The sequence below is a fragment of the Martes martes genome, assembly GCF_963455335.1.
Source record: "Martes martes genome assembly, chromosome: 9".
NCBI lineage: Eukaryota > Metazoa > Chordata > Mammalia > Carnivora > Mustelidae > Martes > Martes martes.
The window spans coordinates 43437247-43453158 of record NC_137896.1 but is presented as its reverse complement, the minus strand read 5'-3'; the positions used below and the strand labels follow the sequence as shown (position 1 = coordinate 43453158).

Here is a 15912-nt window from a genome sequence, read left to right as displayed (position 1 = left end):
CATTCTGTGAGGCAGAATGAACTAGTTCCTGCATACCACTGCTTACAGGGCCAGCCAAAGCAAGTCCAGTGGTTGGGAGAAGGGTTCAGGAGGCAGGTGGGAGGGGAGTGACAGCACTGATCTTGTACTCAAAAAGGCTTAAGACACCAGATACAAAAAACAAAAAAACAAAAACGACACCAGATATAGTTCAGTAGAAACTGGAGATGTGCTCCCACGTCCTGGACTGGCTTCCTTCCTGTTAAGGGGGTCCCGCTTCTGCCCTTCCATTTAAAGATCAAGGTCCAGGGTCCATGGTCGCTTCTGCACAGAATGGGAAGCATCTGATTTCTGGGGTAAGATGGCCTCTCAGAAACTGGGCCGGGCTCCATTCGCCTCTTTAGAGACACTAAAGGATCCTCGCAGGGTTGGGACCACAATTTTCAGCCTGCAACTTTCCTCTGATGTTACATACACTGAAAATGTGTAACATGTGACTGGAAAGGAAAATATGTGGAGGTAGTCACTGCAGTTGCTTTTCATAACACTAACACAAGTGATTTGGGTTGAAACTGGCACCTTAAAATGAAAGTATTAAAAGCATTCTCCAGAGTGACATCAGCATCATGGTGGCATAAAGATGTCCATCGTTGTTGTCCCCAAGCTCAACAGTAAACATCTGGCATCCAACCATGAACAAAAGAGCCTCTGAAGGAGCTGTGGCATGCATACCATACACCAAGGGATCTGGAAGAGTTTTGACCACTGCGCATGAGGAAATAGGCAGACACACCTCGATCTTGATTATGAACTGGCTCTAGCCTGTCTTGGCCATGGTCCAGAAGCCCTTGGAGAATATAGACTTAGATAGTCATTTGCAGAGGAAAGAGTCTTTGTAAAAAGTATAGTTTCCACAGAAGTTCCAGGACTCCACCGGAGCAAAAATTATGAGTTTGGATTCACTGAAATGAATCTCACACATCCCCAGTGAGGCACAGCTTATGGGGTGTATGATTTATCCAATGGGAAAAAGGGCATATGATTTATCCAATGGGAAAAAGGGAGAGTGTGTGAGTGTGAGTGAGCATCTAGCTTCCCCAGCTGTGTGGGATTCTTCCAAAGAAGCCCATTTCTCTTTTACTTCAACCAGAGTACTTAATTGGGAGCTCTATGACAAGGGGCGCTGAAAGAGGCTAGGGAGAGCAGCAAATAGTACTCTTGGAGGGCAATAAAGGGACCCGGTTCTTAACTGCATTGTGAATTGCATCAGAAGCCTGTCCACAAATGGCTAGGAATATGTTGCCCATGAAACCCCTCAACTGGCCCACAAGAACTCCCAGCAACCTGTGTGCCTTACCCACACATCATCCCACCCTGTGGCCAGCTCCGCACACTCCTAACAGCACCACAAGCAGGCTTTAGCAAATGGTTAGTGAGGACTGCAGAAAATCAGTCTGTGACCAGAGAGAGAATACAAACTTGAGCAGCTACCTCCGGGGAAATAAAAGAGGTTGTCAGCACTTGGCCTGGCGTTTTGTAAGAGCCAGAGAATGCATATGAGCTTACAAAGTCTGCCACAAGAGGAAGCAAGAAAAGTGGAGCCAATTTATCCATGGAACATCTGAGAACTCTTCAGGATCTCTAGCAGGGCTGACAGAGATATGTCTCCTCTGAATAAAGTAAAGACTGGAGGAGGTAACTGCTACTTCAAATGTGAAGACAGTAATGAAAAACTCCAAGAAACATGAGAAAATCAAGAAAATGACATCACCAAAAGAACACCATAATTTCCTGGTAACCAAACCCAAAGACATTGAGACTTTTAAGTTACCAGATAAAGAATTCAAGATGGCAGGGGCATCTGCTCAGTCAGTTAAGTGACTGACTCTTGACTTCAGCTCAGGTCATGATCTCAGGGTTGTGAGATCAAGCCCCATGTTGGGCTCCATGCTAGGCATGGGGCCTGCTTGGGATTCTGTCTCTCTCTCTCTGCCCCTCCCCCACCACTCATGTTCTCTCTCTCTCTCTCTCTCTCTCTCTCAGGAAAAAAGAAAGAAAAGAAAAGAAAGGAAAAGAAAAGAAAGAAAGGAAAAGAAAAGAAAGAAAGGAAAAGAAAAGAAAAGAAAGGAAAACAAAGACCCAGCTATTTGCTGCCTAAAAGAGACTCACTTTAGCTTTAAGAAAACACATAGGCTCAAAGTGAAGAGAAGGAAAAAGATATTCCATGCAAGTGGAAGCCAAAAAAGACTTTAAGCCAAAAATAGAAACAAGAGACAAAGAAGGTCATTACATTAATGATAAATGGGTCAATTTGTCAAGAAGATATAACAATCATAAATATATATAAACTCAATCTCAGACCACCTAAATATAACAAGCAAATACTAAAAGATATGAAGGGAGAAACAGATAACACAATAATAGTAAGGGACTTCAACTCACTTTCAACAATGGATAGAACATCCAAAGCAGAAAATCTACAAGGAAATGTTGGGCTTGAACAGTATTTTAGACCAATGGACCTAACAGACACACATAGAACATGCCATCCAATGGCAGCAGACTATAGATTCTTCTCCAGCATACACAGAACTCTCTCCAGGATATATCATATATTAGGTCATAAAACAAGTCTTAGCAAATTTAAGAAGACTGAAATCATACCAAGTTATCTTTTATATGTTCTAAAACAGAAAATCAGTAACAGTAGGGAACCTGGACAATTCACAAATATGTGGAAAGTGAAAAAAAAAAAAAGTTCCAAAGAAGAAATAAAAAAGGAAATAAAAAAAATATCTTCAAACAAACAGAAATGGAAAGACAAAATACCAAAACCTATGGGATGTTGAAAATGCAGTTCTACAACTAAACATATGGGACAGGGAAAAAAAGGGAGAGAAGGAAACAAACCATATGAGACTCTTAATGATAGAGAACAAACTGAGGGTTGATGGAGGGATGTGGGTGGGGGATGGGTTAGATGGGTGACAGGTATTAAGAAGGGCATTTTTTGTGATGAGCACTGGGTGTTGTATATAAGTGAGGAATCACTGAATTCTATTCCTGAAACCAATATTGCATTTATGTTAACTAAAATTAAAATTAAAAAGAAAAAGAAAAAGCAGTTCTAGGAAGTAAATGTATAGCAACAAATGCCTACATCAAGAAAAAAAAGATCTAAAATAAATCTACAACTAAATTTACATTTCAAGAACTTGGAAAACGAGATGAAATTGAGCCCAAAGTTAGCAGAAGGTAGGAAATACAAAGATTGGAGCAGAAATAAATGAAATAGAAAACAGTACAAAATTTCAATGAAACTAAGAGTTGATTTTTATAAAGATAAACAAAATTGACAAATCTTTACCTAGACTAAGAAAAAAGAGAGAAGACTCAAAATCAGAAATGAAAGAGAAGACATTGCAACTGGTAATACAGAAATATAAAGGATCATAAGAGACTACTATGAACAAATGTATGGCAACAAATTGAACAACCTAAAATAAATGGATCAATTCCTAGAAAAATACAACCTACCTAGACAGAAACATGAAGAAATAGAGAATATGAACAGATGAATAAATAAGTAAAGAGATTGAATCAGCAATCAAAAACCTCCTGCTAAAGAAAAGCCCCAGACCATATGGTTTCACTGGTAAATTCTACCAAATATTTAAAGAAGAATTGACACCAATACTTCTCAAACTTTCCTAAAAACTGAGTATTTTATAAGGCCAGCAGTACTCTGATACCAAAGCCAGATAAGGATATTATAAGAAAACTATAGACCAATATCCCTGACAAATACAGACACAAAATCCTCAATAAAATATTAGCAAAGTGAATTCAACAGCACATTAAAAGGAGCATACACCATGATCAAGCAGGATTTATCCCTGTGATGCAAGGATGGTTCAATATACACAAATCAATAAAAATGATACATTAATAGAAAAATAAAAATCATATCATCATCTCAAAAGATGCAGAGAAAGCATTTGACAATATCACATCCCTTCATGAGAAGAATGCTCAATAAATATAGTAGAAAAATACTTTACTTGAATAAGGGCATTTATGACAAGCCCATAGCACATCATACTCAACAGTGAATGGTTGAAAGATTTCCTTCTAAGATCAGCAAAAGGACAAGGGTGCCTACTCTTACCACTCCTATTCAACATAGGACTGTAAGTCTTAGCCAGAGAAATCAGTCAAGAAAAAGAAAAAAAATCTTCAGAAAGGAAGCAGTAAAGTAGTAGTAAGTAAAGTAGTAGAACTGTCTTTGTTTGGAAAATGATATACAATCTTATATATAGAAAATCCTAAGAACTCCACCAAAAAACTGTTAGAACTGATAAATGAATTCAGTAAAGTGGCACAATATGAAACCAATGCACAGAAATCAGTTGCATTTCTATGCATTAACAATGAAATACCTGAAAAAGAAATAAAGAAAACAATCCTATTCATAATAGTATCAAAAACAATTAGATTAGAAGAATTAACATTGTTAAAATGTTCATATTACCTAAAGCCATCTCTAGATTCACTACAATCCCTATCAAAATGCCAATGGCGTTTTTCACAGAAATAGAACAAACTATCCTAAAATTTGTATAGAACCCTAGAAGATATCAAAAGAACAAAACTGGAGGGACACCTGGGTGGCTCAGTCAGTTAAGTGACCAACCCCTGATTCTGCCTCAAGTCTTGAGCTCCAGGTCATGAGAGCCAGCCCCATGTTGTCTCCACACATAGCACTGAGTCTGCTTCAGATTCTCTCTCCCACTCCCTGCCCCTTCCACCTGCCTGTGCTCTCTCTCTCTCTCTCTTAAGTAAATAAATAGATCTTCAAAAATTAAAATAAATAAATCTTTAAAAAAAAGAACAAAGCTGGAGGCATCACACTTACTGATTTCAAATCATATTATAAGGCTATAATAATCAAAACAGTACAGTACTAAGATAAAAGCAGACACAGAAACCAGTGGAACAGAATCAGGAGCCCAGAAATAAACACCCATAAATAAGCAACTAATATTTAACAAGGGAGCCAAGAATACTCAATGGGGAAATGACCCTCTCTTCAATAAACGGTATTTGGAAAACTGATATCCACACGCAGAAGACTGAAATTGGACTCCATCTCACACCACTCACAAAAATTAACTCAAAATGGATTAAAGACTTAAACATAAGACCTGAAACTGTATGACTCCTGGAAGATGTAGGGAAGAAGCTCCTTGACATTGTTCTTGGCAACAATTTTTTTGATCTGACACCAAAACTACACTAAGCAACAAAAGCAAAAATTAATAGGAAAGATGACACCAAACTAAAAAGTTTCTGCACAGCAAAAGGAAAAATCAACACAATGAAAAGGCAATCGCACAGTGAGAGAAAGTATTTGTAAACCATATGCTGGAATATTAGGGGGTCGATAACCAAAATGCATAAAGAACTCCTACAACTCAATAGGGAAAAAAAGATCCAATTTAAAAATGGACAGAGAATCTGAATAGACATTTTTTTCCCAAAGAATACATACAAATGATCAACAGGTACATTAGAAGATGCTCAACTTCACTAATCATGAGGAGATGAAAATCAATACCACAATGACATATTTCCTTATATCTACTAGAATGGTTACCATCACAAAGACAAGAGATAGCAAGCATTGGCAAGATTATGGAGAAAAAGTAACACTCATGGGGTCCATGACTGACTCAGTTGGTAGGGCATGCATTTCTTTCTTTTTTCTTTTTTTCTTAAGATTTTTTATTTATTTACAAGTAGGCAGAGAGACAGGCAGAGAGAGGAGGAAGCAGGCTCCCTGCTGAGCAGAGAACCCGATGTGGGGCTCAATCGCAGGACCCTGAGATCATGACCCGAGCTGAAGGCAGAGGCTTTAACCACTGAGCCACCCAGGCGCCCCAGGGCATGCAATTCTTAATCTCAAGGGTTATGAGTTCAAGCCCCATGTTGCGTGTAGAGATTACTTAAACACAAAATCTTAAAAAAAAAAAAAAAAAAAAAAAAAAAGTAACCTTCATGGATTGTTCACAGGGATGTAATTTGCTACAGCCAGTATGGAAAACAGTATGGAGGTTTCCCAAAATATTAAAAATAGAACAGCCATATAACCTAGCAATACTACTTTTAGTTATATATCCAAAAGAAACAAAAACAGGATCTCAAACAGATATTTGCACTCCCGTTTCCATGGTAGCATTATTCACATGTGGAAAGATATGGAAACAACCTAAGTGTCTTTCAACAGATGAATGAATTAAAAGATACGCATACAATGGAATATTATTCAGCCACGAGAAAAGAAGGAAATCCTGCCATTTACAACAACATGGATGGTCTGTGATGGCATTATGCTAAGCTTAAGTCACAGAAGGGCAAATACTATATGATATCACTTATATGTGGAATCAAAAAAAGAACACATAGAAACAGTAAAATTATGGTTACCAGGTATTGGGAGATGAGTGAAAGGGGTAGGGGGGTGTTGGTTAAAGGGCACAAACTTCCAGTTGTAAGATGAATAAGTTCTGGGGATCTAATGTACAGCATGGTGATTTTAGTGATATTGTTTAGTGATATTGTTAATATTGAATTAGATATTTGAAAGTTGCTAAAAGAATGGATCTTAAACATTCTCACCACAAAAAGGTACTGGTAATTATGTGATGCAATGGAGGTGTTAGCTAATGCTATAGTGTGATCATTTTACAATATATAAATGTATCAAATCAACATGGTGTACACTTTAAACTTACATAATCGTGTATGTCAATTACATCTCAATAAAGCTGGGACAAATAAATAAAAGCCTTCTCTAAAAAAACAAAGGCCTGACTAAATTGGACTGTCCCTTTTGGTCATTAAAAGGTCTGACTGGGGGGCGCCTGGGTGGCTCAGTGGGTTAACCCTCTGCCTTCAGCTCAGGTCATGATCTCAGGGTCCTGGGATCGAGCCCCGCATCGGGCTCTCTGCTCATCAGAGCGCCTGCTTCCTCCTCTCTCTCTCTCTGCCTGCTTGTGATCTCTCTCTCTGTCAAATAAGTAAATAAAATCTTAAAAAAAAAAAAAAAAAAAAGGTCTGACTGGGGTCTGCATGAATCATTACTTCTCAGTAGTTTTGCCTCATCATGTAAAGACATAGTCTTCAAAATGTTGCTGCTGGGCCCAAATATTCCTTGACTTTTCCTTTTTTCATTAGCCTGAAGGTAGAGGTCAAATGAAAACATACGGAAATCCTTAAAGGAGAATGCAAAAACCTAAATATGAAAAATAAAACCCTTTCAATGGCGAAGAAACAAATACTATGGATAGGACCTCAGAATCTAATATTTAGGGCCAGTTCTCACCTTAAGAAACTAATGACTTTATCTCTCTAAGGTCATCCTGTACTTCACCAGATACGTTTTTGTTTTCCAGCATGTAGATAACTGTTTCACCACTTGGACTGCACACTGGGACCATATGGGGAGTGTTTTAGAAATGCTGATTATGTCTCACCGTGAACAACTGATCTACTTCGTCTAAGTACATCCTAGCATCAGGATTTTTAATTGAGATATAATTCACCTACCATAAAAATAAACCTTTAAAGAGTATAGAATTCAGTAGTTTTAATATATTCACAAAGATAGATACCTTCAACCACTAATTCCAAAACATTTTTGTCGCCTGCCCTCCCATAAAAATCCCATACCCTTTATTAATTATTCCCCATCCACCTCTTTCTGCAGCCACTGATCTATTTTCTGTTTCTATGGACTTGTTCTTCCTAGGCTTTCATATAAATAGAATCATACAATACGTGGTCTTTGAAGTCTGGATGCTTTCACCTGGCATAATGTTTTCAAGGTTCAAACATGTTGTAGCATGCATAGTCCTTCGTTCCCTTTTATCTCCTAATAATATTCCATTGTGTGGCTATACCACCTTTTGTTTATTCATTCATCAGCAGATGGACATTTGGGTAGTTTCCACTTTTTGGCTATTATGAATAATGCTGCTATGAATATTTGTGTACATGTCTTTATGTGGACATGTATTTTTAACTTAGGAGTTGAACTGCTGGGTTAAATGGTAATTTTATGTTTCACTTTTTGAGAAAATGCCAGATTGTTTTCTAAAGTGGCTGTGCCATATTATAATCCCACCATCAGTCTATGAAGGTTCCTTCCACTTTCTCCACATCCTCACCAACACTTGTTATCGTCCCTCTCTTTTATTACAACCATCCTAGCAAGTGTGAAGTGGTATCTCATTGTGGTGTTGGTTTGTATTTTCCTGATGATTAATGGTGTTGAGCACCATTTCATGAGCTTATTGGCTATTTGTATATCTTTTTTGGAGAAATGTCTATTCAAATCCTTTGCCCACATTTCATTTAGATCATTTTTCTCTTTATTACTATATGAGTTCATTATACATTCTGGATACAAGTTTGTTGGGAAGGGGATAGTCTAAAAGTCTCCCAGGTGGTTCTCACACAAACTGAGCTTGGGAACCGCTGATATAGAATCACGCCTCAAACAGATCATGTTATCAGAATAAAAGAACTTTTGATTCCAAGTTTCCCAAGAAAAGTAATATTCTTTAAATAGCTCTTACAGTTTTGTCAAATTGAGAAATCAGCATATGAAGAATCCCTGGATGATCATCCTAGAAGTAAAACTGCTGAATTCCACCTTTAAGTACTTTTCAATAAACTGGCACAAAGCAAAGGTCAAATATCCACTTGAAAAACAAAAACAAAACCAAACTAATTTGTGGTCATCTTTGCCTGAATCTTGAGATTCTATGAAGTATTCAGGTATAGGGCTGGGTACCCAAGGGTTCTATCCATGTTTGTTGATTATTATGATATGCAAAAGGCAATACAAAAATTCATTCAAAATAAGATTAGTTTGCTGTGAAAACAATCTTCAGTCCAAGCTTATATAAACCTCTTTTAAAGGCCTTTATAGAAGCTGCCTCTATATTCCTCATGTGATGCAACGAGAACATCTTCACTCACATTTCAACTGCTTTCTTTTCTTGATTACTAAAATCATCAACAAAAGGCTGCCCTTGTGAGATCCCTGTATACAAGTCAACAATGAGTCATTTGGAGGAGAGCTTCAATCCTTTAAAACTGAGTGTACAAATGTGGTTCCTGACCCAGCTGCATCCATTATCACCCAGGAACTAGTGAAAAATGCACATTCTCAGGCCTATCCCAGACTTAAAATATCACACAGAGGAATCTGTGTTCTAATCACCCCAAGAAGTCATTTCAACACATGCCCAAGTTTGAGTACTTACTTCCTTAAAATCTTTTCCTCGCATTTCTTATATACACATAAAGCAGATGCCATGGGGTCATGGCCCTATCCTTCCTAAAGATGAACAGTCACCACACATTCCCTAATTACCCTAAGGCACTAAGTCTCAGTTATTTTCCAGTCAGACAATTCCTCCATACCACTGAGCAGACGCTGTGAATATCCCTAGTTCAGCATTTTCAACCCTTAAGAATGCCCAAAGGTTCAGACGGAGTAGGGAATGAAGTAGAATGCCATCACGGTATTTTTCAGGAAGGCCTATTTCAGCACACTCCAACCGACACAAAGGGCTAAAGATACCTCTGCACACTGATATTTAGCTATCAGAACTAGGATCGGATCCTCATTATCAAATCTTGTGGGGACAGATGCAGAGAAGGAAGCCACAGCTAGCTAAAATTCTGTAAGGGAGGAGTGTCCCTCCGTGAATGCCCTGGGGGCAGAGCAAGGATGAGTGACAGTCTCAAGAGCTGCAGAGTTGCCCACAGTGGCTGCCCACGGGGCCAGGTCACCCCGCTTGCTGCTTTGAGCTGAGACACACTAAAGCTAGCTATCTTGCCAGCTCTCACCTGGGTCTCTTCTCCCCTCCTCCCTTGGGTGTAGATAGACCCCAGGGTCTTCAGCTGTCAAACCAGAGAGGGTGGGTTCCATCTTTCTTTACTGCCATCCCTACCTCCCACCTCAGTAAAGCCTCCCGGGATGGATGCTGTGGAATTAGGACCCTTGTGAAGCATGTTCTGAAACAGTGGTCACAACCACCATGTTCGCAAAGGCCACGCTGATATAAAGTGGGAAAGATGGCGGCCCCTTCAGGGGCAGGAGGGTTGCGAACCCCCAGGGCACACGGGGAATGGTGATGGGCTCAAGGACACCTACCTGCACCGTCTACAGCAGCAGCTGCTCCAAAGTGCCAACCCACTGGGGCCCAACAGCAGACCTTCCAATTTTTCCAGAGAAGCTAGAAGTTCCAATTGTTACATATACTTTCCTAATTTTGAAATGCTGGCCACTCATACAACAAAATTTAATCATCTACACCCTAAATCAAATCATGAGAAAACAATGGACAAATCCAAATTGAGAGACACTGCACAAAATGACAGACCTGCGCTCTTCAAAACTGTCATTGTCCTGAAAAACAAAGACAGACTGGGGAGTTGTTCGGATTACAGGAGACTGAAGACACAGGGCACCTGAGTGCAGCAGATGAGGAGGAATCACTTCTGCTAAAAAGGGCTGTGAATACAATCGGAGTAAGGTCTGTAGTTAGAATAATGGGGTGCTCCACCTGAACGCTGTACCACAGTTACGTCAGAGGACATTCTTGTTTTTAGGAAATACACACTTAAGTATTTAGTGGTGAAGGGGGTGTGGCATCCACAGCTCATTTTTTTTTTTAAAGATTTTATTTATTTATTTGACAGAGAGAAATCACAAGTAGGCAGAGAGAGAGAGAGAGAGAGAGGAGGAAGCAGGCTCCCTGCCGAGCAGAGAGCCTGATGTGGGACTCGATCCCAGGACTCTGGAATCATGACCTGAGCCGAAGGCAGAGGCGCAACTCACTGAGCCACCCAGGTGCCCCACAACTCATTCTTGAATGGTTCAGAAAAATATATAAATAAATAGTTCAAAAAATACATATATATATATATAAAATATTTATATTACATTATACATACATTTATGTTACCAGGTAACATAAGTAATATATATGTTTATATATAAAAACAGACAAATATAGAGAGAGAAAAAGCAAGCAAAGAGAATGAATGATAAAGCAAATGTGTTCAAATGTTACCATTTTGGGAATTTGGGTGCCTAGAAGTTTTCTTTCTTTTTTTCTTTCTTTTTTTTTTTTTAATTAACATATAATGTATTATTTGCTTCAGGGGTACAGGTCTGTGATTCATCAGTCTTAACACAATTCACAGCACTCACCATAACACATACCCTCTCTAATGTCCATCACCCAGCCACCCTATTCCTCCTACCTCCTCTACTCTAAGAACCCTCAGTTTGTTTCCTGAGATTAAAAGTCTCATGGTTTGTCTCTAGAAGTTTTCTATAAGTGTGAAATTTTGGTAAAACAAAAAAGGAATTATTTTCTAAGTCAGACAAATCCATGTGCCAGCAGGATGCTTGTCTATGATCTCTGGGATCTTGGGGGTCTCAGAAATCCCCCCAGGTGCCCTCAAGAATCTCTCCCTTTCACCCCACCTTCCATCCCTACCTTCAGGGGCAGGGCACAGAGTCCACAGCAGGGTAGTCTCTGGAAGCATCTCACAAAAACCTACAAAGCTAAAGCCAGGTCACATGGGGAAGGAGGGTGATGTCGCTGCTCTGAAGGGGGCCTGGCAAGCCACCTGGAAGGGCTTCAGGAAGCAGGGAGGGGATGGCAGCTCTGGAGGAGCTAAGCAAAAACCAGGAGAAATGTTTCTTGTTTCTCTCATTTCCCTCACTAAGTGCATCCCCAGGCGGATTAGTCACCAACCTCACACACGATGGCATGATTCTCTTCATCTTGGGCCTCTATCAGTTCAGCCAGGAAGTACTCGCCGTAAGTTTCCTTAAGAAGCATGTCATGGCGCAGAAAGATCGGCATGAGATCATCATGATCTTCTACCCTGTTTAATGCAAAGGCTTCATTAGGTTGGTTGTTCATTCCTTCAGTAGAGCACCTACTATGTGCCAGAGCCCACTCTAAATGCCAGGGACACAGCAACACACTCACAACATGAAGTTGCCCTCAAATAGGAGAAACAGAATGATATTATGATATCCCTTCAAACATTTCAAATAGGGGTAAGAGCTCTGGGATGGAGTGACAGGGTCAAGTGGTCAGGGTAGACCTCTCTGAGGAAGAACATCTGAGCTGAGACCTGAATGAAGAGAAAGGCAGAGAGCTATGTCAAGAGATCTGGGGGTAGAAAATTCCAGGCAAAGGGAACACATTCAGCTATTTGGATATGGAATATGAGGCAGCATTTGTCATGAGACAAGACAAAAAGCTGGGGACAGCATTTCCCAATTGTGTTTTAAGGAACACTATTTCTATGACCTTGTCCTCAGCATCCCCTTCCTCTCCCAAAAAGAATTCCACTGTCTAAAGACAATTTCCTCTTATAGATGCCTCTGGAGCGACACAGTTATGTATTAAAGACTGAGAAGTACCAGCATAAAGAATATTTAACCTTATTAATGCATTTACCCAGTACTGGCCCATGGTACCCTTTATTCCTATCAAGGTAGATGGGGAACAGAAACCATCGTGCTCGTCAGCTCTTCTGACTCAGAGAAGGTTCTAGCAGCTCCCCTGTCATTTGGCAGGGTCCTGGGGCTGGTTCCTTTATATTCTAGTTACCCATTTAAACTGAGGCTTTTCTTCTGTGGGCAGACGAGTCTGCTCATGGTGCCTGGTACTATCTCTGCCCACTTAAGTTCACAGCATCCAGGGTGGGGGCTCCCTTCATTCCTGTGTCTCTGTCTCTCTCGCCATTCTCTTTATGGTCCCTCTGTTGTTCATTGTGTTGTTCAGAAACTGTTCAGTCAGTCCTCAGTTCTTCAGGAGGAACTGCTCTGATATAGCCACTGATTTGGGGTGTCCATGGAGTGAGGTAAGTTCAGGGTCTTCCTACATGTCCATCTTGGACAGAAGTCTACCCTTTATTCCTTGAGACATCTCTCCATTTCCCATAAAGGGGGAATGCTGGTTTAAAAATAATGAAGCTCTGCTCACCATCTTGGAGACATTCACCTCAAATTTCCATTGTCAGGATTCTGTACCAGTATACAAAACAACCAGTGTGGGAAGAGAGAGGGAACCAAGAACCAGGCTTATGGTAGCGTGGTGATGCTGGCTTTTGGACTCCAATAACAGTCTTTTCTTCTTTTTAGTATACTCTTAGTTATATTTATATTTAGTACACTCTTGGTTATATCTATTTTACCTGTCTAGGATGTTCTTATACTTAATTCCTGGTACTTCTCTTATTAAAATGTTCTACCTTGGGGCGCCTGGGTGACTCAGTGGGTTAAAGCCTCTGCCTTCGGCTCAGGTCATAATCCCAGAGTCCTAGGATCGAGCCCCACATCCGGCTCTTTGCTCCACAGGAAGCCTGCTTCCTCCTCCATTCTCTCTCTCTCTCTGCCTGCCTCTCTGCCTTGTGATCTCTGTCAAATAAATAAATAAAATCTTTTTAAAAAATGTTCTACCCTTTTGTTTGTTTGTTTCCCTGTAATATATCTGATCCGGCTACTAACTTCTATCTCTTCTTACCTTTATTTCCTTACCATGCCATCTTTATCATCCTATTTGATCTTCTTTTTCTTTTCAAGATTTCATTTACTTGAGAGAGACAGAGAGAGTATAAGTAAGGGGAAAAGCAGAAGGAAGGGGGGAGGGGCAGAGGGAGAGGGAGAAGCAGGCTTCCTTCTGAGCAGGGAACCCAACATGGGGCTTGATCCCAGGACCTGGAGATCATGACCTGAGCTGAAGGCAGATGCTTAACCATCTGAGCCTGGGTGGCTCACCAGCTGTGTCTGTAGGATGGACGGGACTATATCTGACACCATAGCCATTTCACAAGCTATTTCAGCTCCACACTAATTTTTTAAAGTAGTCTTTGCCTACCTGCCCATCTATGTTTGTGGAAACACAATCACTGTGAGAGCTCCCAGCGGCCACCTGTGGCTGGGTGTACCGAAGATCCACAATAAATGCACTGAAGGCTCACATTTCTCTTTTGAAAAGATTGGAGAATAAATGATACTGTGTAGTGGCCAAAGTCTGGGCTGAGAGCCAGAATGCCTATGTCCAGATTTCATAACTGTGACCTTGGGCAAATCACTCAACGTCTGTGTGCCAGAGTTTTCTCATCTGTCATAAAGACAATAAGTTAAATGATGAGATAATAATGCATGATGTGCTACTCTTATTAATATTACTACTACTTAGGAAGGAAGGGTCAAAAGAACAACCAAAGAACATTTATAATCAATGCATGGAATGGGACAGGTTATCACCATAAATGCTTGACTCATTGTGCTGGTTGCCTACTGGCCACTGTAGATATAAACTCTCCCATTCTGTCCAATATCACTAGTCTGTTTAAAACTCTACTTTCCTGATGGAGGAGCAAAATGTAGAAGGAGACCTAAATATCATCAGGTCCCAGGAGTTCAGCTAGATAATTATCAAACCATTCTGAACATCTACAAACTGAACAGAAGATTGAAGAGAAGAACAGCAATTCTAGGAACAGAAAAGCAACTGCATTCTGGAAGGTAGGACATGCGGAGAAGTGAATCCGAGGTGACACACGGGAAGAGAGACTATGGGGGGAGGGGCCAGCTCCCAGCAAGCAGTAGAGCAGCGGAACACAAAATCAGAACTTTCAAAAGTCTGCTCCACTGAGGGACACTGCTCCAGAGGCTAAGTGGGGGGTGGAACCATCACAGGGACAGGGTGGTCTCAGGACCTGTGGGGTCACAGAAAGCCCAGGGGTATCTGAGGGCGGCAGAGCTGCCAGATATCAGAGTGGGGAAGCCAGCTGCAGAGATGGAGCCAAGGAGGGGCTCTCAGCTCGGGGTTACCTTAAACCATGATCCAAGGCACAGTCCGACCATTGCTCTTTGAGCAGGGACCCCACAAGTGGCAGATCTGGGAAGACTCTCCTTCCTTCTCCAGAAGGAGCGGTGTGGGAGCACATGGCAGGAATCTGCTGGGTTTGGCGACTCCAAATGAGGCCGTGCACCAGAGACAGAAACAATCGGTCACAGGCCGGGTGAGCTCAGAGTGTGGCCAGAGATCAGGGAGATGGGAGTGATTGACTGCATTTCTATGAGGGAACACTGAGGAGTGGGGCCCCGAGCCCTCAGCTACTATGGGCTGGAGACTGGGAGGCTGCCATTTTCACTCTCATCCTTCAAAGCTCTAAGGAAAGCATTCAGGGAACAAAAGCTCCGACAGCGAACCCCAGCAGATTGCTTAGACTGGCCCCTAGTAACAGTGGTGCAATTCTGCCTCCGCAAAGACATTTGAGAATCACTGCAATATGCCCCTCCCCCAGAAGATCAGCAAGATCACCCAGCCAAGATCAAGTTCACCAATCAATAAGAACTGCAGAACTCCAGAGCTAGGGGAAAGCAACACACAGAATTCATGGCTCTTTTTCCGTGATTCTTTAGTCTTTCAAAGTTAAATTTTTTAAAATTTTATTTTGTCTTATTCTATTTTTAAAAATTTTTTCTATTTTAATATTGTTTAACTATTTTATCTTATCAATACCTTTTTAAAAATCTTTTTAAATTTTCATTGTTATAGTTACATTCTATCCCTTCATTGTATTTAACCTTCTTTTTATATACATATAGGTTTTTCTTTCTTTAAAATTTTGTGATACAGTTTCTTCTCACAGATCAAAATATACCCTAAATGTAGTGCATGGCTTTGTTCTAGTCTCCAGCCTGATCACATTCTTTCCTCTTTTTTTTCCCCTTTTTTCCAACCAACTTATCTTATCAATTCTTTTTTTTTTAAGATTTTATTTATTTATTCGACAGAGAGAGAGAGATCATAAGTA

General features: G+C 40.5%; 1 protein-coding gene across 1 annotated transcript in view; it reads right to left on the bottom strand.

Moving 5' to 3' along the window:
- Window positions 1–15912, bottom strand: part of CFAP61 (cilia and flagella associated protein 61) — a gene marked incomplete at both ends in the record, with an annotated part of 286170 nt that overhangs the window by 244050 nt on the left and 26208 nt on the right. The window contains one exon of the mRNA XM_080814415.1: window positions 11823–11955. Coding sequence (XP_080670541.1) covers window positions 11823–11955 — 133 coding nt within the window. The remainder of the gene's footprint in view (window positions 1–11822; window positions 11956–15912) is intronic.